Genomic DNA, 23,914 nt, shown 5'->3' on the forward strand with positions numbered 1-23,914 from the left:
CCAAGAACTATGGGATATCATGAAAAGGCCAAATTTAAGAATTACTGGGATTGAGGAAGGCTTAGAGAAACAAACCAAAGGAATGAACAATCTATTCAATGAAATAATATCAGAAAATTTCCCAAATCTGAAGAATGAAATGGAAAACCAAGTACAAGAGGCTTATAGGACTCCAAATATGCAAAATTACAACAGACCAACACCAAGGCACATTATAATGAAAATACCTAACATTCAAAATACAGACAGAATTTTAAGGCCGCGAGAGAAAAGAATCAGATTACATTCAGGGGGAAAACAATAAGAATATCAGCAGATTTTCAATCCAGACCCTAAAAGGTACAAGGGCCTAGAACAACATTTACCAAGCCCTGAAAGAAAATGGATGCCAACCAAGAATCTTATACCCAGCAAAACTTACTTTCAGATTTGACGACAAAATAAGATCCTTCCATGATAAACAAAAGCACTGCAGAACATTCTCAGCAAAATATTCCATGAGGAAGAGATGAAAAACAACGATGCAAATCAGCAACGGGAGGAATTAGCCTAAAGGAATAGCCAAATAAAGGGGAAACCAAATCATGTCAAAAAACAAAAATGAGTCAAATGACTGGGAATACAAATCATATCACAATAATAACCCTGAATGTTAATGGCCTGAACTCATCAATCAAAAGACACAGACTGCAGAATGGATTAAAAGAAAAATCCAACAATTTGCTGCCTGCAAGAGACTCATCTCATAGAAGGAGATACCCATAAACTAAAGGTGAAAGGATGGGAAAAAACATACCATGCACATGGACACAGCAAAAAAGCTTGAGTATCCATCCTCATTTCAAATAATGTGGACTTCAAGCCAAAACTAGTCAGAAGGGATAAAGAAGGACATTACATACTGCTTAAGAGAAGCATAAATCAGCAAGACATAACAATCATAATATCTCTGCCCTGAACATTGGCTCATCCATGTACATCAAACAAATCCTTCTCAATTCCAGAAATCAAATAGACCACAACACAATAATACTAGGCGATTTTAACACACCTCTCTGACTGCTGGATAGATCGTCCAAACAAAACTGAATAAAGAAACCATAGATCTCAATAACACAATCAACAATTTAGACTTAACCAACTTATATAGAATATACCATCCAAAAAGAACGAATACACCTTCTTCTCAGCAGCACATGGATCCTTCTCTAAAATAGACCATGTCTTATGCCACAAAGCTACTGTTAGCAAATACAAGAAGATAGAGATACTACTTTATCTCTTGTACTCTATCAGATCATAATGGATTGAAATTAGAAATAAATGACAGCATAAAAAACAGAAACTTCTCCAATACCTGGAGATTAAATAATACACTATTATATGATGAATGGATAACAGAAGACATCAGGAGGGAAATAAAAAAATTCTTAGAAGAAAACGAGAACAAAGACACATCATATCAAAATCTCTGGGACACTATGAAAGCAGTACTTAGAGGAAGATTTATTTCATGGGGCGCATTCAACAAAAGAAGTAGAAATCAACAAATAAACGACTTAACACTACAGCTCAAAGCCCTAGAAAAAGAAGAGCAGACCAACACCAAAAGTAGTAGAAGACAGGAAATAGTTAAAATCAGAGTCGAAATCAACGGAATTGAAACAAAAGAAACAATCGGAAAAATTAACACAATAAATAGTTGGTTCTTTTAAAAAATAAACAAAATTGATAAACCCTTAGCCACACTAACAAAGAGAAAGAGGGAGAAAACTCAAATTACTAAATTCAGAATGAACAAGGAAATATCACAACAGACACGAGTGAAATAGAAAACATAATTAGAAGCTATTTTGAAAATCTATACTCCAACAAAACAGAAAACCTTGAAGACATCAACAAGTTCTAGAGACATATGTGTTGGGGTCTTAAGCCCCCTTGCTCTTCTCTACCAGCGGCAAGGGAAGGGGACACTCCCCAACAAGGTCAGACCGGGATAGGTAAGGCCGACTGACCGCCCGCTCCCAGCCCTCCGTGCGGAGGACAATCAGACGTGTCAGGGAGACCCGTCACAGCAGGAGCTCGTTTATTGAGGAAATCACACAGCTTTTATGTAGGGTGGGGGCTTGGCGGGAACCAATCAGCTTAAAGGTCAGCAAGGCATGGGGTGCTCACGCAGGCAAGAGTCCCATAAGACTATATGGCAAGCACGAGCTGATCACGTTCGCGGAACTACTGTTAACCAATCCCTGACGGTGGTCCAATTCATCATGCTTAACTATTGAAACCGCCTTTGAGGCCTTGATCTTGCTCACTCGCCAGGGAGTAAGGAGTCAGCCTGAGTTAGTTAACGTGTCATTAGTCCCAACACATATGAATTACCTAAACTGAACGAGGAGGACATACACAACGTAAATAAATCAATTTCAAGCAATGAAATAGAAGAGGTCATCAAAAGCCTACCAATAAAGAAAAGTCCGGGGCCAGATGGGTTCTCAGCCGAGTTCTACAAAACCTTTAAAGAAGAGCTCATTCCAATACTTCTCAAAGTATTCCATAAAATAGAAGAGGAGGGAACCCTCCCAAACTCATTCTATGAAGCCAATATCACACTGATACCTAAACCAGACAGAGACTCATCAAGGAAAGAAAATTTCAGACCAATATCCTTAATGAACATCGATGCACAAATTCTCAATAAAATCTTAGCAAATCGCATACAAAAATATATAAAAAAGATAGTGCACCACGATCAAGTGGGTTTCATCCCAGGGATGCAACGTTGGTTCAATATCCGGAAATCAATAAATGTCATTCACCATATCAACAGAATAAAAGTTAAGAATCACATGATTATTTCAATAGATGCAGAAAAAGCATTCGATAAAATACAGAATCCCTTCATGCTCAAAACACTAGAGAAAATTGGGGTAGTGGGAACATTCCTTAACATTGTGAAGGCCATCTACGCTAAGCCCATGGCCAATATCATTTTAAATGGTGAAAAACTGAAAGCATTCCCCCTAAAAACTGGAACAAGGCAGGGATGCCCTCTTTCACCACTTCTATTCAATATCGTCATTGAGACTCTGGCCAGAGCAATTAGACAGACCAAAGAGATTAAAGGGATACGAATTGGAAAAGAGGAACTCAACTATCCCTGTTCGCTGATGACATGATTATATATTTAGAGGAAACTGGAAATTCCACCAGAAAACTTTAGAACTCATAAGTGAATTCAGTAAAGTAGCAGGTTACAAGATCAATGCTCATAAATCCAACGCATTTTTATACATAAGTGATGAATCTTCAGAAAGAGAAATTAGGAAAACTACCCCATTCACAATAGCATCGAAAAAAATAAAATACTTGGGAATCAATCTCACAAAAGAGGTGAAAGACCTCTACAATGAGAACTACAGAACACTAAAGAAAGAAATTAAAAAAACCTTAGGAGATGGAAAGATCTCCCATGTTCTTGGATAGGAAGAATTAATATTGTCAAAATGGCCATACTACCAAAAGTGCTATACAGATTCAATGCAATTCCAATTAAAATCCCAATGGTGTACCTCACAGAAATAGAGCAAGCAATTATGAAACTCATCTGGAAGAATAAGAAACCCAGAATAGCTAAACTAATCCTCAGTAGAAAGAGCGAAGCAGGGGGTATCGAAATACCAGATCTTCAACTCTATTACAAAGCAATAGTAACAAAAACAGCATGGTATTGGTACCAAAATAGACAGGTAGGTCAATGGTACAGAATAGAGGACATGGACACAAACCCAAATAAATACAATTTTCTCATACTAGACAAAGGTGCCAAAATTATGCAATGGAGAAAGATAGCCTCTTCAACAAATGGTGCCGGGAAAACTGGAAATCCATATGCAACAGAATGAAACTAAATCCCTATCTCTCACCCTGCACAAAACTCAACTCAAAATGGATCAAGGACCTTGGAATCAGACCAGAGACCCTGCATCTTATAGAAGAAAAAGTAGGTCCAAACCTTCAACTTGTTGACTTAGGATGAGACTTCCTTAACAGGATTCCCATAGCACAAGAAATAAAAGCTAGAATCAACCACTGGGATAGATTCATACTAAAAGGCTTTCTCTCAGCAAAGGAAACTATCAGTAATGTGAACAGAGAGCCTACAGAATGGGAGAATATCTTTGCCACTCATACTTCAGATAGAGCACTAATATCCAGAATCTATAAAGAACTCAAAAAACTCTAGACCAAGAATACAAATAATCCAATCAACAAATGGGCTAAGGAAATGAACAGACACTTCACAGAAGATGATGTACAAGCAATCAACAGATATATGAAAAAATGTTCAACATCTCTAGTAATAAGAGAAATGCAAATCAAAACTACCCTAAGATTTCATCTCACACCAATTAGAATGGTGATTATCAAGAACACAAGCAACAATAGGTATTGGCGAGGATGTGGGGAAAAAGGTACACTCATACATTGCTGGTGGGGTTGCAATTAGTGCAGCCACTCTGGAAAGCAGTATGGAGATTCCTCAGAAAGCCTGGAATGGAACCACCATTTGACCCAGCTATCCCACTCCTTGGCCTATAACCAAAGGACTTAAAATCAGCATACTACAGAGATACAGTCACATCAATGTTCATAGATGCTCATTTCACCATAGCCAGACTGTGGAACAATCTAGATGTCCTTCAATTGATGAATGGATAAAGAAACTGTGGCATATATATACAATGGAATATTACTCCGCCATGAAGAATGATAAAATCATGGCATTTGCAGGCAAATGGATGAAATTGGAGGATATCATGCAAAGTGAGATAAGCCAATCTCAAAAAACTAAAGGACGAATGATCTCGCTGATAAGCGGATTAGGACATATAATGGGGGGTAGGAGGGGTTAGCCTTAGGGTTAGGGTTAGGGTTAGGTTTAGGGTTAGGGATAAGGAGGGTGGGAAGAATGGAGAAAGGAAGGACTGTATAGAGGGAAAAGAGGGGTGGGAGGGGTGAGGGGGAAGGGAAAAAATAACAGAATGAATCAAACAATATTGCCCTATGTAAATTTATGATTTTCAATTAAAATTAAAAAAAGTGAAAAAAAAATTTAAAAAAATAAAACATAAATAAAAAGAAAGAAAGTGGCCCAAACAGAGAAGATCGTAAGAAATCGTGAACAGAATCTCCAAGAACTATGGGACATCCTGTAAAGAACAAATTTAAGAATTATTGGGATTGAGGAAGGCACAGAGATACAAACCAAAGGAAAGAACAACCTATTCAATGAAATAATATCAGAAAATTTCCGAAACCTGAAGAATGAAATGGAAAATCAAATACAAGAGGCTTACAGAACACCAAATGCACAAAATCACAACAGGTCCACACCAAGGTACATTATAATGAAAATGCCTGACATTTAAAATAAAGATAGGATTTTGAAGGCCGCGAGAGAAAAGCATCAGATTACATATAGGGGGAGACCAATACGGATAGCAGCCGAATTCTCAACCCAGACTCTAAAAGCTAGAAGGGCCTGGAACAACATATTTCAAGCTCTGAAAGAACATGGTTGCCAACCAAGAATCCTATACCCAGCAAAACTAACCTTCAGATTTGAAGATGAAATAAAATCCTTCCATGAAAAACAAAAGTTAAAAGAATTTACAAATAGAAAGCCTGCACTACAGAATGTTCTCAACAAAATATTCCATGAGGAGGAAATGAAAAATAACAATGTAGGTCAGCAAAGGGAGGAACTACCTTAGAGAAAAACCACTCAAAGGAGAACCAAACCAACTTAAAAACCAAAATAAGCCAAATGACTAGGAATACAAATCATATCTCAATAATAACCCTGAACGTTAATGGCCTAAACTCATCAATCAAAAGACATAGACTGGCAGAATGGATTAAAAAGAAAGATCCAACACTATGCTGCCTGCAAAAGACTCATCTCATAGAAAAAGACATCCACAGACTAAAGGTGAAAGGATGGGAAAAAACCTACCACACACATGGACCCAGTAAAAAGCAGGGGTTTCCATCCTTATATCAGATAAAGTGGACTTCAAGCCAAAGTTAGTCAGAAGGAATAAAGAAAGACATTTCATACTGCTTAAGGGAACCATAAATCAGGAAGACATAACTTTAGTAAATATTTATGCCCCAAACAATGGTGCATCCCTGTACATCAAACAAATCCTTCTCAATTTCAAGAATCACATAGACCACAACACAATAATTCTGGGTGACTTTAATGCACTGCTATCACCACTAGATAGATCTTCCAAACAAAAACCAACCAAAGAAACCACAGAACACAATAACAGAATCAATAACCTAGACTTAATAGACATACATAGAATATTCCATCCATCAATGAGCGGATTCACTTTCTTCTCAGCAGCACATGGACCCTTCTCAAAAATAGACCATATTTTATGCCACAAAGCAGCCCTTAGGAAATACAAAAAAACAGAGATACTGCCTTGTGTTCTATCAGATCATAATGAACTGAGAGAAGAAATCAATGACAAAATGTCCGGAGCCGGCAGGTCACGCGCCCTGCCTTGCCTCAAGGTCAGGCGCTTTGACTCAATGTCACGCCCCCTGCCGTGCCTCATGCTGAGCTAAGATGGCGCCTGCTGGATGCTGGCGGGGCGTGCCATTACCTGTTTACACTATACCAGGTGCATCACACTAGATTGCGTGGTGCTTCATGATTGGACAATTACACTTCCTTATTGGAGTTCTGGCGCGAGACTAGTCTTGCCTTCGCGCGCTTTACTCTGATTGGTTTCTGTACTTTATATTAACTGTGTTAATTCTTCTAATAAACGAGACTTGATCAGGCATTTGTCTTGTCTCCATTTCTCGTGTCTCTTGTCTCTTTCAATTCCCAGCACCCCCCTCCAGGTACCCGTTGATGTCCTGCAGGCCGGGGCAACAAAATAAAGAACAGAAATTACTTCAACACCTGGAGACTAAATAATATGCTATTGAATGAAACATGGATAACAGAAAACATCAGGGAGGAGATAAAAAAAATTCTTAGAGGTCAATGAGAACGATGATACAACATATCAAAATCTCTGGGACACTATGAAAGCGGGACTAAGAGGAAAATTCATTGCATGGAGCACATTCCAGAAAAGAATGAAAAGTCAACAACTAAATGATCTAACATTAGAGCTCAAAGCCCTGGAAAAAGAAGAAGAGAATGACAGCAAAAGTAGCAAAAGACAGGAAATAATTAAAATCAGAGCTAAAATCAATGAAATTGAAACAAAAGAAACAATTCAAAGAATTGACAAAACAAAAAGTTGGTTCTTTGAGAAAGTAAACAAAATGGACAATCCCTTAGCCACACTAACAAACAGAAGGAGAGAGAAACTCAAATTACTAAAATTCATGATGAAAAAGGAAACATCAGGACACCACTGAGATACAGAACATAATGAGAAGCTACTTTGAAAATCTGTATTCCAACAAAATAGAAACTACCAAAGACATTGACAAATTTCTAGAGACACATGCTCCTCCCAAACTGAACTAGGAGGACATACACGATTTAAATGGATCAATATCAAGCAACAAAATAGAAGAAGCCATTAAAAACATACCATCCAAGAAAAGCCCAGGACCAGACGGATTCTCAGCCAAGTTCTACAAGACCTTCAAAGAAGAACTCATTCCAATACTTCTCAAAGTATTCTAGGAAACAGAAAAGGAGGGTACCCTACCAAACTCATTCTATGAAGCTAATATCACCCTCATACCCAAACCAGGAAAAGACACATCAAGGAAAGAAAATTTTAGACCAATATCCTTGATGAATATAGATGCAAAGATCCTTAACAAACTATTGGCAAACCGTATCAAAAAATGTATTAAGAAAATCGTGCACCATGATCAAGTGGGGTTCATCCCTGGAATGCAAAGATGATTTAACATCCGTAAATCAATAAACGTAATCCATCATGTCAATAGACTTAAGGATAAGAATCATATGGTTATTTCAATTGACGCAGAAAAAGTGTTTGACAAAACACAACACCCCTTCATGCTCAAGACACTAGAAAAAATAGGGATAGCAGGAACATACCTGAACATCGTAAAGGCTATTTATGCTGAGCCCCTAGCCAACATCATTCTTAATGGAGAAAAACTGCAAGCATTCCCTTTAAAAACAGGAACAAGACAGGGATGTCCTCTTTCACCACTTCTATTCAACACTGTCCTCGAAACTCTAGCCAGAGCAATTAGGCAGACTAAAGAAATTAAAGGGATACGAATAGGAAAAGAGGAACTTAAGCTGTCTCTATTTGCTAATGACATGATTCTATACAGGATGCAAAAACCTCCTCCAGAAAATTTCTAGACCTCATCAATGAATTCAGCAAAATAGCAGGCTCTAAAATCAACACGCATAAATCTCAAGCATTTTTATATGCAAGCGACGAAACAGCTGAAAGGGAAACGAGGAAAACAACTCCATTTGCAATAGCCTCAAAAAAAAAAAAAAAAAAAAAAAAAACCAACTTGGGAATCAATCTAACCAAAGAGGTAAAAGATCTCTACAATGAAAACTACAAAACACTGAAGAAAGAAATTGAGGAAGACCTTAGAAGATGGAAAGATCTTCCATGTTCTTGGATAGGCAGAATTAATATTGTCAAAATGGCCATACTTCCAAAAGTGCTATACAGATTCAATGCAATTCCAATTAAAATCCCAATGACATACCTTACAGAAATAGAGCAAGCAATCATGAAATTCATCTGGAAGAATAAGAAACCCAGAATAGTTAAAGCAATTCTTAGCAGGAAGAATGAAATGGGGGGTATCGTAATACCAGAACTTCTACTATACTACAAAGCAATAGTAACAAAAACGGCATGGTATTGGCACCAAAATAGACAGGTAGATCAATGGTACAGAATAGAGGACACAGACACAAACCCAAATAAATACAATTTTCTCATACTAGACAAAGGTGCCAAAAATATGCAATGGAGAAAAGATAGCATCTTCAACAAATGGTGCCGGGAAAACTGGAAATCCATATGCAACAGAATGAAACTAAACCCCTATCTCTCACCCTGCACAAAAATCAACTCACAATGGATCAAGGACCTTGAAATCAGACCAGAGACCCTGCATTTTATAGAAGAAAAAGTAGGTCCAAATCTTCAACTTGTTGGCTTAGGATCAGACTTCCTTATCAGGACTCCCATAGCACAAGAAACAAAAGCAAGAATCAATAACTGGGATAGATTCAAACTAAATAGCTTTCTCTCAGCAAAGGAAACTATCAGCAATGCAAAGAGAGAGCCTACAGAGTGGGAGAATATCTTTGCCATTCACACTTCAGATAGAGCACTAATTTCCAGAATATATAAAGAACTCAAAAACCTCTACACCAAGAATACAAAGAACCCAATCAACAAATGGGCTAAGGATATGCACAGACACTTCACAGAAGATCTATAAGCAATCAATAAATATATGAAAAAATGTTCACCATCTTTAGTAATAAGAGAAATGCAAATCAAAACTACCCTAAGATTCCATCTCACCCCAATTAGAATAGTGATTATCAAGAATACAAGCAACAATAGGTGTTGGCGAGGATGTGGGGAAAAAGGTACACTCATACATTGCTGGTGGGGTTGCAAATTAGTGCAGCCACTCTGAAAGCATTGTGGAGATTCCTTAGAAAACTTGGAATGGACCCACCATTTGACCCAGCTATCCCACTCCTTGGCCTATACCCAAAGGACTTAAAATCAGCATACTACAGTGATGCAGCCACATCAATGTTCATAGCTGCTCAATTCACAATAGCCAGACATGGAACCAACCTAGATGTCCTTCAATTGATGAATGGATAAAGGAACTGTGGTATATATATATATAATGGAATATTACTCAGCTATAAAGAACAATAAAATTATGGCATTTGCAGGCAAATGGATGAAATTGGAGAATATCATGCTAAGTGAGATAAGCCAATCTCAAAAAACCAAAGGACAAATAATCTCGCTGATAAGCTGATGATGACACATAATGGGGGATTGGAGGGGGGCAAGAATGGAGGAAGGAGGGACTGTGTAGAGGGAAAAGAGAGGTGGGAGGGGTGGGGGGGAAGGAAAAAAATAACAGAATGAATCAAACATCATTACCCTATGTAAATGTATGATTACGCAAATGGTATGCTGTTGCTCCATGTACAAACAGAAATAACATGTATCCCATTTGTTTACAATAAAAATAAATTTAAAAAAAAAGAAGTTCTGGTGTGCTACTGCACAGTAGTGTGACTGTGTGCAATGGAGTGCACCTGTATTTCAAAAAGCTATAAGAGCTTGGGAACACTGGCACATGCCTGTAATCCCAGTGGCTCGGGAGGCTGAGGCAGGAGGATTATGAGTTCAAAGACAGCCTCAGCAATTTAGTGAGGCCCTAAGCAACTCAGCAAGACCCTCTCTCTAAATAAAATGTAAAAAAGGGCTGGGGGTGTTACTCAGTAGTTAAGCATCCTGGTACCAAAAACAAAAAAAACTACAAGAAAATTTTAAACGTTTTCATCATAGAGAAATGTCTGAGGGTTTGAGGAGGTAGATATGTTTTCTTGATCTAAATATTACCTAGTGTATACATGTTCAAAACACCATATGGTATTCCATAATATGTGCAATTTTTATGTTTCCATATATCAATTTTAACAATAGATCATAAAGTCAATTCTGTAGTTTGGATCACGAATGTCCTCCAAGCCCCACAGCTAAAGGCCTGGTCCCCAGCATGGGGAATGGATGTGCTGCCACAGGCCCCAAAACAAGACCAATCAGTTACGGACTGAAACCTCCAAACTGTGAGCCAAAACAAACCTTGTGTCTGTATGAGTAGGTCATAGGTCGTTCTACGCATGGGAAGCTGACCGATGTGATCCCGCCCATATTGCCATCTCCCAGGGATCTCAAGGAGACCATATGCCCTAACAAAAACGCAGTCAACAACTGCACTTAAGGAAGCGCAGAGAGCATCTTCACATATGTACCATCTGTGAACTGATCCAGCTTCTTCTGGATAAAAGCCTGGGCTAAAACCTGGGCTAATACTCTGATGAGTCACACCCTCTGTACAGTCATGCTATTTATTCATGTAGTCCAAAGACAAATAGCACAATTTACTTATTCCACAAGATCCCATGTGACTGAGCACACTATCATGTAGCCAATTTCAGAGAGATCAAGCAAGAGCTGTGGGCAGGCCAGAGAGAGGGGACTTCTCTCCCCACCACATGCTGGGCAGTCCCCACCTGAGGCCCTAGACACAGGCACCGGGGCAGCAGCACAAGGTCCCAAGAGCCATGAAGATCACTACTAAAATGCAGGTACAGAAGGCAGAACATAGTGCCTCCAAGACAAAACAGGGCAGAACAGAGAAAAGCAGGCATCACTTGAGCAGATGGGGCTCTGGAAAGTCATTGTGGCCACAACACTGTCTCGGAGTGGTCAGGCAGGGACCACGGGCACAGCGTGAGAACAGACAGATGTGCTGCTGAACTGCGAAGAGCTATGTCACTATGCCAGGGGGTCAGTCAGGAAGTTAGACTAAAGGGGAGGCTGGCGTCCTCACACAGCACAGGAGCAGTGTGAGCCCCACTCGACAGGCACCAGGATCCCCCAGGAAGCGTCCAAGAAGGTGAAGACCACAAATGACGTACGAATACCACCCAGAAAATAATTAGTGGGGGTGTGCAAACAGAGCGCGAAGAACCAGGAAGACTAGCTGGAGAAGAGCTCAGAGGACATGAGAGGAGCTGGGGAGGTCTCAGTCAAACGTGGAGTGGGCAAGGTGGTCAGAGGAGACCAGGAGATGACCTACAGGGAAAGCACAGGCAGTGTACTGGGTGGTACCAGACACCAAGACAACGAGGGCGACAACGGGAACATCCAAGAACAAATTTGTGGGGGAAAAATATGCCTTCCTAAATAAAGTGAACTTAAGGCTCTGGGGAAAACACACATGCAAATTCTCAGTGGACAGGATTAAAGAAATGCTGGAGTCCATGCGTTGGGGGTCCCTAGCATTTAAGGCTGTAACACCTGTGGCTTGCTTTCACTGTGTACAAAAACTTCAGGTGCACTGAGTTTTCATTTTCATTAGGTTCAAACATGGTTTAAATTATCTTTGATCCCAGAAATGTGGCGATTTATGGCATGGGACTGAGAGAGCTAATCCAGGGTGAAAATCTGGGTTGAGAATACAGGTTTGAGGAGCGTTCACATGGAAAAGCTGAACTAGGAGGAGAAATGAGAACCTGCAGTGTGGCAGATGCTCTGTGGACCCCATGACACACTCACCCACACTTCCGCCACCAACTCTCCTGCTCTGAGCCAGATGTGCATCACATGCAGACTTCCCCCCACTTCCCAGGCAGCAAGTGGCAACTGAGCTTTGGCCAGGAGGAAGCAGAGCATCTACCTCCAGGAAGTGCACACACATCTTCTTTGCCCCTCTGCTGGATGGAATGCAGATGTGATGGCAGACACAGCGGGCAGAACCACCCACTGGGCAGGCATGGCCTCTTCCAGCAGAGGCCAAGGGAGTGCAGTGCTGCAGGCGAGTGCTGCCATGACAGCATGAGGGCAGAGCTTTCTTCTGCCCTGTTGCCATCTTGCAGTTGGATATTTGGGGACCTCTGTCACTAGCAGCAGAAGCTCATCCTAGCCATTATGAAGGGGCAGAAACAAGAGCCTATGAAGCCGGAGGAGACAGGCTGGAAACTGGAGATGCCTGGCTCAGACAGGGCACCCAGGGGCTCCTGTGGCAACTGAAGCAACAGTGTCTGTGTGCACACACATGCTTGGTGGAGTGCACATGCACGTGTGAAAATGTGTGTGCACACGGGACTGCGGGGGCTTCTCACAAGCCAATCCCAAGTTCCACAACTCCCTTCAAAGGCAATACTGCCCACTCTTTAAGGTGAAGAAACCAAAGCTCAGGGGACTTGGGTCACAATCCCAGTCTGCCTGTGTGGCAGGTGATGTGTCACAAGTACACATTGCCACTCACTGGCCCACACTGGGGCCAAAGGCACCTTGCAGGACTGAAGTAATGTGCCACTAAATAGCTAGAGGGAGAAAAGTGCTTTTTGCTTTCATGGCATGATCAAGTTTAAAAGACCACTTGGAAATACTAAAAAACTATCCAAAACAAGCATAACTTAAATATTTAAGTTTGAATTGTATAAACGTATTATAATAGGAAACCACAAAAAAAGGATAGAAAAGTCTTCCAAAGAAAGTTTTAAGCTAAAAAATTCACTTTAATGACAAACACAGTGGGATAAATACTTTCTAAGACTTTTAATTAGCCATAGAAAACTACCAACACAGCAGCATCACATAGCAGAAGCACACATACCTCAGCAGTCAGGAGTCTATCTGGGCACTGGTTAACTGCAGCAAAAACTCTCCTAAGTCCAGTCTCCAGCTGTGACAACAACAAGATGGTACAGTCAGCAAACCTGTGAAGTTGCAAGAAAGATCAGGAAAACTCCATATGTGAAGACAAACATCAGCATGAATATCTCAATAAATATGCTACAGCCCAGGTACAACCAAGGTGGTATTAAAAGAAGATATTCCCTGCTAATATGAGAAAAAAATAAAATGAGAATCAAAGTCTCATTAGACTAGTGATTTGAAAAACATTTCCTGGTATTTTATTGTTTTGCGAACCACGTTTAGTAGCTTCAGAAGAATAAAAATGTCTGCAGAGATCTCTTACTTGTTCCATCACTTCTGAAGCTACGCAAACACACAGACCTGGGTGGGTTCTGCAGGCTTAAGAAGGAATGAACCAGGGTACAATCATCTTGGAGGAGATGGAACAGAGACCCGCCCACTCGTCCGCCTGGTCTCTGTGTGTCATGCGCACATTCTGATCTCGCGCAGGGCCTGCTCCTGGTGCCCACACCTACTTGTCTTTGTTTCATGATTCTCTGATGTTGGAATCAATGCTTCTCTTACAGAAGAACTCAAAAAAATATTAAAGAGTTGATTCTGAAAAACAATGACATCAACTGTACCAAAAGGATGACACCTAATGCTTAAAACACAATTGTAAGCTGTCTTCTCAATGATTCTATGAAGGAGTTCTAGGCTTTGTCTACTCTCAAGTCAGCCCCGCCTCTATTTACTTCTACCCCAACAGCAGGCCTGGCCTCCAACCAACAAACCACACTGCCAGGCTCCTCTTCAGTTACCTGTGTGATGTGAACTTGGTCAGAGCAAATTTCCAATATGGTGACATGATTTTTAATATAAAGGTGGACTTCATCATCACTTGTTCTAGTACCCAAAGTACCTCGGAAGTAACATCTGTAAAACAGCAAAAACCTTTAAATACAAACACACTAATGAACTGAAAAAGATGGGAACACACTAGGGAAGAGGTGCCAATGAACTAGGCCCCCAAGCAGACAACTATGACCCCTGAGATGGTGCAGAACCCTCAAGAAGAGGAAGATCATCTAACCCACAATCAGAGAGCAGTGGCCACAGGAAGCCTGCTGACAGTGGAGCACACTGGCCAAGAGAGAGAAAGAATATTTCAGAAGATGGAGGCCTTTATACTACAACCACCAGAGCACAAATGCACTAGGGGTGTAAGGGAGAAGAAAACACATCACCTAGCAAACGCTCAGCATGCCCGAGGAGCACGCTGGCTTTCTCATGACCTGATTCACGCAGCCTGACTCAGTCCCACAGCCCTGGAGTGGAGGGAAGGGGTAAAGTTCAAGAGGGTCCTCAAGTCTCTCTCAAGCCATCTTGCTACTGGAGAACAATGACTTAATTCCACCTCAAGAGTTCAAATCTGGATGCTACTGATAGTTTACAAATACCTCCACAAAGATACATTAAGGGTGAAATATGAAATGCGATACTTGCCAGGAAAAACAATCAAATCTTCTAAGTTTTTAAGAGTTACAAAAGATCGATGTGCCAGTGTGACCTCAGTGTGTTCAAGGTAACTCTTGAGTAATTGACCCAATCCTGCTGTCAACAGTAGCATCATTGAACAGTATCTGGGAGAAAATGCCACAGAGACGTTGGGAAAATGAATCAGTCATATGTACACAAAGCTTTATTTAAAAAAAAAAGTTCAAAATTAAGAAAACAAATGTGAAGTGCAGAAAACTCTCTCCAGATGTAGGGATTAAGCTGTGCAATGGTTGGAGGAATAATGTCTCAAGGAACTCTGAGTCTTCTACCACCCAGGATCTGCATATGTGCAACACCACATCCTGTAGACCAGGGTGCCAAGCCTTGAAAGCCTTCGCCTCTGGTGACTCTATTAACAAGCAACAGGATCTCAAAATCCTGCCTCGAACACTGACCTTTCACAAAATACACCTTCTGGGGCAGGGAAGGGGTAAGGGAAGAATGGAGGAGCGTTGGATTGTGTAAAGGGAGCCGAGGGGTGGGGAGGGGGCAGGGGGAAGGAAAGATAATGGAATGAGACAAACATCATTACCTATGTGCATGTATGATTACATAAATGGTGCGACTCCACATTGTGTACAACCAGAGAAATAAAAAACTGTACCCCGTTTGTGCACAATGAATCAAAAAAAAAAAAAGGCTTTAAAAAATGCATCTTTCCTGCTCATGAAACTCAAGATAAAACAAACTCTTAAGTAGATTAAAAAGAAAGAAAATTACGTAACCAGCGACTTACTTTGGGGGAATTTCTTGTGGCGATGCAAACCCATGCCATAAGATGTTTCGCAGGTTGAGTCCACAGGGTGAGCCAATGAAGACTTTCAGCACATTCATCTAGGTCATTAAAAGGCAGCAGATCATTGAATAACTAAGTCATTACTGAATTTTAAAATAAACCAATACAATACTGAAATGATGTTTGCTTTTTTAGTTAACAAAGAATAGTTTTGACCTTGGTAAGGTAGCAAGAATAATCAACCCAACAGTTTTTTGAGAGTTTAACATGAACCAGACATACTTTGCATGACCCAGGAGCTCTTCCACCCTCTGAGGAAGGCACTATATTCTTCCCACTATGCTAAGCTAGGGACTCCCCATTAGTCACTGAGATGGGAGATGATGTAGGATACACTGCTCTGACACTGTGGATCAAAGGTGCCGAACAACCAAGTAGAACAGAAAGTGATGAACAGCAACTCAGGTACTAGGATGCGTGTGCATATGTGGTGAGAGAGAAAACAGCAGGCATAGTCAGGCCAGCGGCCAGTCCTGTGCACTGCCTCCTGGTCCAGGTTCATGGCCCACCTGCTTCTAGCCCTCTCTGTAGGTGAAGAGGACACCCCTCCCTGCTGTGCAGCACCACATTTTAGCTCTGGAACAATGGGAGTTGATCAGAGACTAAAGGAATATGAAACTATGCCTTAACCAGGAGAAAAAAGAGTCACATCTCAAGCAGGGAAATTGATCTGCATCTGCATGGGGAACTGCTGCTGAGAAGAGAGGAAAGTAGAGGCTCCAAACTTTCCTCAGAGAGCAGAACCAGAACCAGAAGGTAAACTGGAGAGCACGTAGCAGGCAGGGCTTCAGGCAGCCTCAGAAGCCTCTGCTCTCCACTGAATTTGGAAACTACTGGCACACAGCATGAAGCAACCAGAAGTGACAATCCAGAGGAGGCAGGCAGGGAAGAGACCACCTGCATACAGCAAAAAACAGACCGAAGAAACAAAATCTGCTATGGGTTCAGTGTGATGAGGTCTGCACTACATCCTCGTTCCCTGTGCTCCACAAGGAAAAAAATAAAATCTCCAAGCTGACAAGGGGAAAGGGTCCCAGTACAGAGCAGGAAAGCTTTACTGAAAACAATTTCTCATCCCCAAAACAGCATCCAGAGCTGCTCACCAGCTCTGCTGGCATGCACAGTTTCTGCAAGGGTGCCCTGCTTTCCCCGTTAGCTGGACCCGCCTCACTCAGAAGCCTAAAAGTAACCCATTAGTCTTAAGTCTCGTGGTCATGTGCCCTCTAGGAGATTCTTTAAGAGTACATGCTCTGGGACTGGGATTGTAGCTCAATGGTAAAGCGCTTGCCTCTCATGTGTGAGACACTGGGTTCTATCATCAGCACCACATAAAAATAAAGGTACTGTGTCCATCTACAACTAAAAAAATATTTTTTTAGAAAAGTACATGCTCTGAACAATTTTGTATCAACAGCTACATTTTTTTCACTATAAATTTGAATGGTTGTAGAAGACATAAATCTCCACAGGTGAAAACATTAATATTCTAAAGTAAAACTTCAGTAACACTCTTTTGAAGGGTTAAAAAATATATTCTGTATTGTTTGTATTATAATGATAAATATGTAACAAATGAAAGCACTATGCTTCAAATTGTCCCCTTCTCTGGACCCCAGAGGTTATTCTACCACCATCAGAATCAGTATGGGAGGATTTTTGTGGGGGTGGAAGAGGGGGCCTTCTGAAAGGGAAGGTACAAAGGGAAAATGTGCTTAAATCACTGGATTAATTTTTTAATTATTTTTTTTCCTACAGCACCATGAGCTTTGGAAGAACAAAGTGCTTTTCATCATGCATATTCTAGGTTTTAGACGAGCTTACCACAGACTGCCCAAAGACCTGCGCAAGCTCCTCTGACGCAAGCAGATCTCTTAAGAGAAAGGGACATTCCTTCCCAATCAGTAAGAACACCTAGAGGCAAAAAGTTGCGCAATCACATTCTGAGACAGAGGCTGCTAAGAAGAGCATTCTCTGCAAAGCAGCTGTCTGCACAAATGAAAGGAGAGTACTGTGACAAAGATGTCATGATACGATAGTCACTCAGAAAGAACAACAGTGACAATCCGGATAACAAACCATTCTATTTTACAGGAAAACTAATTAAAATAAAAAAATCTGAGGGCGACTTTTTTTGGTTTCATTCCTACACATGATTTAATGTACCAGTAACAAAAGAGTTCTCACACTTACATCACCTAAGGCTCGCTCCAGACATGAGGTCAGTTTCATTAAGCTGAGAGAGATGGCAGGAGACTGCTGGCTTCCCAAGGCATCAAATATTTCAGGAAACAACTATTTAGATAACATACATGTTAGAACTGCTATATTAAAATGTTTTTTGTATGAGTAAATATTTTTTATTTAACTATTACAATGCCTAAAAATCGAGAAAAAACAAAACAAAACAAAACATTTTAAGGCCCAAGGAGTTCTTTGAAAGTTTTTTAAGATGCTTATTGGAAGCTGGCATAATTGTGAACTGAAAATTCAAATGTCTTGACCTACACTTCATTTCTCATTATGATTTAGTTCCTAATATCAGACAAACATAAGGCAGCTCAACCTACTACTTAAAAGAACTGCTGAGAAGCAATAATCCTCCTACTCCAAATTAGGAAATTCAATTTATTTCAGAATCAGACTTGTTAAAAGTACTGCTTTATTGTGGTCATTTAATATGTCAACTGAAAAACAAAGAAAAACTAAGAAAAAAGCAAAAAACAAGATTTGGGTTGGACCCTGAACCACCTATCCTTCCTCCAATTCACCATTCACAAACCAAGCACCTCCTCTGGTCTCCTACCAACACTTCACCACCTCTCTCAAAGGTCTGGAGTCTGAAGTGGGCCACTTCTCTTCTGTCTCAGGATGAGCAGCCCTGTACTAAGCACTCCCCGCTCTCCAACTCCTAGTCCTACAGCAGAGTCCAAAACCTGCCTTTGTTCAAAGGGGTGTGTGGCTCAGCTCTGGGTTCTGCATAGTAATCCACAGTAATTCAGGTTTTTCTTGCAGTCCCCAGTTAGAGGGTCCAGATGGAGGAAATCACTTCAAAATTGGCAAGTAATAAGTGTCTCCAAGTGATATTTACAAAGTCTTTTATTTCTAAAGGTGTTCAAAAGCCAAACCTCTGGAAAACTTGTCCACTGGAACCATGGCATATATTGAGTTTCAAACTGCCCCTTGGTTAAAGATAAAAAATGTAGATGGACAGCCTCACACACAGGGCCCAGCAGCCTCACACTTCTCTGGTAATCCAGACTCTGGTCTTAAAAGACAAGAAGAAAAGCTTTAGCACCACAGCTCTTACCACTTGATGAGAAATGTCTAAACCATAAAAGAAAATGTGCTTTAATTATACAATTTCTACACAATCAATAAGCAGTTTATAACTAAACATATAATAGATATAGTTAGTAAAAACAAGTTACATGATGCTCATCTGTTTACAAAAGAAAAATATATCACCAGTGGAAAATTTGAAAATATAGAAATTTTCAAACAGGAGAGAGATATTCGATGTCATTTCCTGTATGTTAGTTTACATTAAGTCACACCGTACACAATAGTCCTTACCCACAGTTTCAGTTACCTATGGTCAACTGCAGTACAAACATGCTAAATGTAAAATTCCAGAAATAAACAATCATCTGTTTCAAACTGCATGCTGGTTTGAGCAGCATGATGAATTTCTGCACTATCCCACCCCATCTCATCCGTTTGTCCAACGTATCCAGGCTGCAGACACTGGACACTTGTACATCACTCAGTAGCCATGTGATCATCAGCTCCACTGCTGCTATCACTGTGCTGTGTTCTGTAACCCTTAACTTACTTAGTGATGGTCTCAAAGCACAAAGAGCAGTGATGCAAAGGAAGCATCAGGGATGAAACATGGAAGGACTGTGAACTGTACCCTGTGCCAATACTGCAGAGCATGCAGGAAAAACAAAAGTATGTACAAGGTTCAGTACTACGCATGATTGTGGCATCTGTGGGGGTGGATCCCAGTCCCCAAGGAAAAGGGGGAATTACACTATAATCCTGTAATCTGACTTTTTAGAATTAACATTAGACTGAGATTTCTAATGACAATCAGTTGTTTCAAAACATATTTGAAATATGGATATTTGTTCTTACTGTTTAACAAGTTTGAGGTTAAACATCCACACGGCGCACAATGGAAAACACAAAAGGGGGAAGCCTCCCACGTGGCCCCCAGTTCTCTTCCTTATTGCATCTACTGCTATTGATTTTCTGGGTGTATCTATAAATCTATGCTTCTGTTTTTTTCACTTAGCTCAAAGAATTCTGCATGAGATGAGCCTCCTTTTTTTATGATTGCATAACACTCCACTGAAACACTCTTCTGTTGCTTTACATCTGGCTGCTCCAGATTATTGATGTGTTTATGCAGCTATGACAAAGAGTGCTTCATTCCATGAGTGCAACTGTCTCATAAATTCCTGGAAATGGACTTGCCAGGCCAGAGTGCAATCATTTGCAGTTTTTGCAGATATTCCTAAGTTTTCCAGGTCGTATCGTTCCCCTCCAAAACACACAGACATGCCTGGAGGACATTTAAAATAGCTGTGCATCTTTTAATGGCCATTCCATCCCCTTCATAGTAATGAGTCAACTGGGCTCTTGGACCTACCCAACAGTCCGGCACCCAGCCTGCCTCCTGACTGAAAGTCCTGCCCAAGCAGGTATCCCAGTCCAGCAGCACTTGACCTCATGCTTCTCTATCCTCACCTCTCTTTCCAGGCTGACTCCTTTTCAGGTTTTACATGGAGGTCTGTGTTTCAAACACTGGCTAGAAAGGAACACTTTACAACCAACAGAAGCAACTGAGGGATGGGGTACAAAGGCATGCCAACCTGTTCCTGCACAGCTCACACAGCCTGCAATTGTTTTCCAGACCACTTCACCGTTTTCGGTTACAATGTTATTGAAATCAAAAGTCCCTTTGACTTCAAACCCAAGTTTACAAATCATGTCATACACTGAGGGAGAAAGACATGTGGTAACAGGATCTCCTGCCAACATCTGAAATATAAAACATAAAAGGACAGTTTAGCAGAAAAGAATATTACTATATATCCAAGTCACAAAAAAATTCTATCTTAAGCATGGAATGTACTAAAAGTACAGCTGCTCTTAACATGCTTTCTGGATAACAGGATTTAGTTCAATGCTTTAAATAAATGTTTAAAGATTTTAAAATCACTTTATTGATCATATGAGTTACAGAACTTCAATGAGTTTTATGAACAGTGTATTATACCTTTCACCATTCCTCATCCAGCCAGTATGCCCAGGACATAGCACTGCCCCTGGTCATAAAAATGAATAAGCAATTACTTCAGCAGCACATACTGTCCTGCACCAGCAAAAAACACCACCAAAGAGACCTGGGTCTCCTGCTTGAAGCCAGAGTCCTGCAACGACCTCCAGCAACTCATGCAGGGACTTCTGACCTCAGCCAGACTGCCAGAATCTCCCCACACTCGACCAGACCCCTCCAACCATCCTGCCCATTCCCTGGGGAGCCCCGCCTCGCCCTCCCTCTGAGGAGCCCTGTGGCCCCGCCCCCTCGTCCTTCAGTGAGGAGCCCTGCGGCTCCGCCCCTTCCTCCCTCCCTCTCTGAGGAGCCCCGCGGCCCCGCCTCCACCCTCCCTCCTCTGAGGAGCCCCGTGGCCCCGCCTCCACCCTCCCTCCTCTGAGGAGCCCTGCGGCTCCGCCCCTTCCTCCCTCCCTCTCTGAGGAGCCCCGCGGCCCCGCCTCCACCCTCCCTCCTCTGAGGAGCCCCGTGGCCCCGCCTCCACCCTCCCTCCTCTGAGGAGCCCTGCAGCTCCGCCCCTTCCTCCCTCCCTCTCTGAGGAGCCCCGTGGCCCCGCCTCCACCCTCCCTCCTCTGAGGAGGAGCCCTGCGGCCCCCGCCTCCTTCCTTCTCTGAGGTGCTCTGCGGTGCCGACCCTATCTCTCCATAGAGAAGGGGTCCGTCTAAAGGGATGGAGAAGCCCCCGCTCCATCTCTCTAGGGGATGCACAGGCCCTCTCAGTCGCTCTCTGCGGGGCTGCACAAATCCTCTTAAGCCTCCCTTCCCTCTCCCGCTCTGCGGGGTCGCAGAGCCCTCGCCGCCCGCCTCCGCCTCGTCCGCGCCACGGCACCACGCTGGATGCTGGGGCGGCCGTGAGGGCTGCCCAGCGGCTCGCGCAGTGCGCCGAGCGTCGCTGTCCAGCCCCTGGAGGGTGCGCGACGGACCCTGCGCACCCGTTAGTGGAGCGTGGCAGGCTGACGCGACGGACTCGAGGACCTCTGCGCCACCAGGGGCCAGCACCCGCTCGCCCCCCGCAGCTTCGACCCGGGGCATCCGCCCCGCATGCGCGGCGCAGGCCCGCCTACCCCCACAACTTCCGGCTCCGGCCTAGGCTCACGAGAATGACGCACACCCCCCGCGCCGTCCGGGCCGCTGACGTCCGTGGAAGCCACTTCCGGTCGCGCTGGGCGCAGGCGCGAGGCTTCCGGCCTCGCGAGACTGAGAGGCGTTGGGCGGCGGTCGAAGGTGGTGGCTGCTGGTCGTTGCTGCGCAGGCCGCGGCGCCCTGCGGAGCGGAGCGGGATGGAGAAGCGAGGCCGAGGCGCAAAGCCCTCGCCCAGCCAGGCCCCTCCTGCGCAGCCATCGCCGGGGCCCCGGAAGGAGCGGAGGCCGAGCATGTTCGAGAAGGAGGCAGTGAGTGCCGCACTGCCCAGGGCCGGTCCTCGCGCCGCGCTGACGGGGCCGGGCCCCGGGTCGCGGTAGCCGTTTTGCGCAGAGGTGCGCCGTTTCCGGCCCCCGAAGCGTGGGTTGGGCCGGCTTGACATTAGTGGGAACGGCCGCTAACTTTCCCTAGTGGTAAAATGCCAGTGTTTCCAAGTGAGCAGGTTTTGAAAGTCATTAACGTAGTTACGGCCGTATTTTATTGAGATCCGAGGGGAAAAAGTTGCTCAAGGATACAAAACTGTAAGGCTAGAACTGGAACTGGCGCCTGCGTGCGGGGACGTCTGCGTGGAACCCGTGGTCGGCAGGGCTGAGGTGTCAGTGCAGCGCAGGACTCGAAATCCGCGGCAGGCGAGGAAAGGCGCAGCTCGCGCTGCCCCGGGGAAGTGCTGCGCGCTCATCGCCACGCCTAATGGCTGCTCGGTGGCTGCCTTTTACAGAGGAAGGGACAGGTTAATAGAAGGAAAGTAGGCCACCTTCACCCGGTATTAAAAAGCAGAACAAAACTGGGAGTCTAATTCTGTTGCACTTCAAGTTAGATGTTCCCAAACACTACCGTATTGAAAACTTTATTTACTTTTCTGTGGCCAAGAGTGACTTCTGTAAAATTACTGCCACTAAACATCTTGAAAATTGAATGAGTCTCAATTCAAGAGAAGACACGTAGGTACACTTGTATATAGGCTAAACTCGGGGACCTGGACCAAGGCAGCTTACGTCCTCCACCAGTGCATCTTAAGTAAGCTTCTCCAGAGACCCGCTCCACAATTGCTAACAAAATATCAGCAAAGATCTCTGCAAAAGGACTTAGAGTGGTTAGACAGCCTATTTTCTGTTGCTCTGCTTTGTCTTGCAGAAAACTAAATTTAACCAGGGACGCGATGGATGTTACTCTGCTTTTGTGGTATAACCTGTAAAATCCCTGACTGTTATAAGAAATGGGATGAAAAGCACTTTCTGAGAACTCAAAAAGTATATATACTTTTATGTAGACTTCTGCATAAATGTAAACCTTCAAGCCCTGGGCCCCACACAAAGAATTTCTAGACTTGGGAGTCCAGAGGAGAATTTCAGGCTTGAGCTGCCCTTTGGACCCGCCAGCTGCAGCCAATAAACCTGCTTCCTGAAAATTCCTCAGGTGTTTAGCCTCTTCTGTCTTATATCAATGTGATATGAATATGTCTGTACATAATCTTTAGTCTTCTAGAGGTTAGAGATTTGCATAGGCCACTAACAAATCATCCTGCAAATGCTTACTAAGTATACGCAAGGACACTGACTACACTAATATTAGTCATTTATAACTTTAAAATATCAAATGATTCCCACAT

At 42.7% G+C, this 23,914-nt stretch overlaps 1 protein-coding gene across 14 annotated transcripts in view; it reads right to left on the minus strand.

The window, feature by feature from the left end:
* Window positions 1–22,300, minus strand: part of LOC306664994 (endoplasmic reticulum membrane-associated RNA degradation protein-like) — a 47,771-nt gene extending 25,471 nt beyond the window's left edge. For 2 of the 14 annotated variants that reach the window (XM_079146161.1, XM_079146148.1), the window contains exons 1-9: window positions 21,237–21,454; window positions 20,703–20,871; window positions 18,951–19,090; window positions 18,016–18,117; window positions 17,647–17,736; window positions 15,766–15,863; window positions 14,976–15,112; window positions 14,291–14,405; window positions 13,447–13,549 (exon numbers count right to left, since the gene is read on the minus strand). In XM_079146161.1, coding sequence (XP_079002287.1) covers window positions 13,447–13,549; window positions 14,291–14,405; window positions 14,976–15,112; window positions 15,766–15,863; window positions 17,647–17,736; window positions 18,016–18,117; window positions 18,951–19,090; window positions 20,703–20,871; window positions 21,237–21,287 — 1,005 coding nt within the window. In that variant the 5' untranslated portion in view covers window positions 21,288–21,454. Of the gene's footprint in view, window positions 1–13,446; window positions 13,550–14,290; window positions 14,406–14,975; window positions 15,113–15,765; window positions 15,864–17,646; window positions 17,737–18,015; window positions 18,118–18,950; window positions 19,091–20,702; window positions 20,872–21,109; window positions 21,159–21,236; window positions 21,457–22,088 lie in introns of those variants that run through there. The other 12 variants (XM_079146155.1, XM_079146154.1, XM_079146156.1 and 9 more) reach the window with 12 other exon arrangements.
* Window positions 22,301–23,914: the final 1,614 nt, after the last annotated feature.

This window comes from Sciurus vulgaris, assembly GCF_902686455.1.
Source record: "Sciurus vulgaris genome assembly, chromosome: 7".
NCBI classification, from domain to species: Eukaryota; Metazoa; Chordata; class Mammalia; order Rodentia; family Sciuridae; genus Sciurus; species Sciurus vulgaris.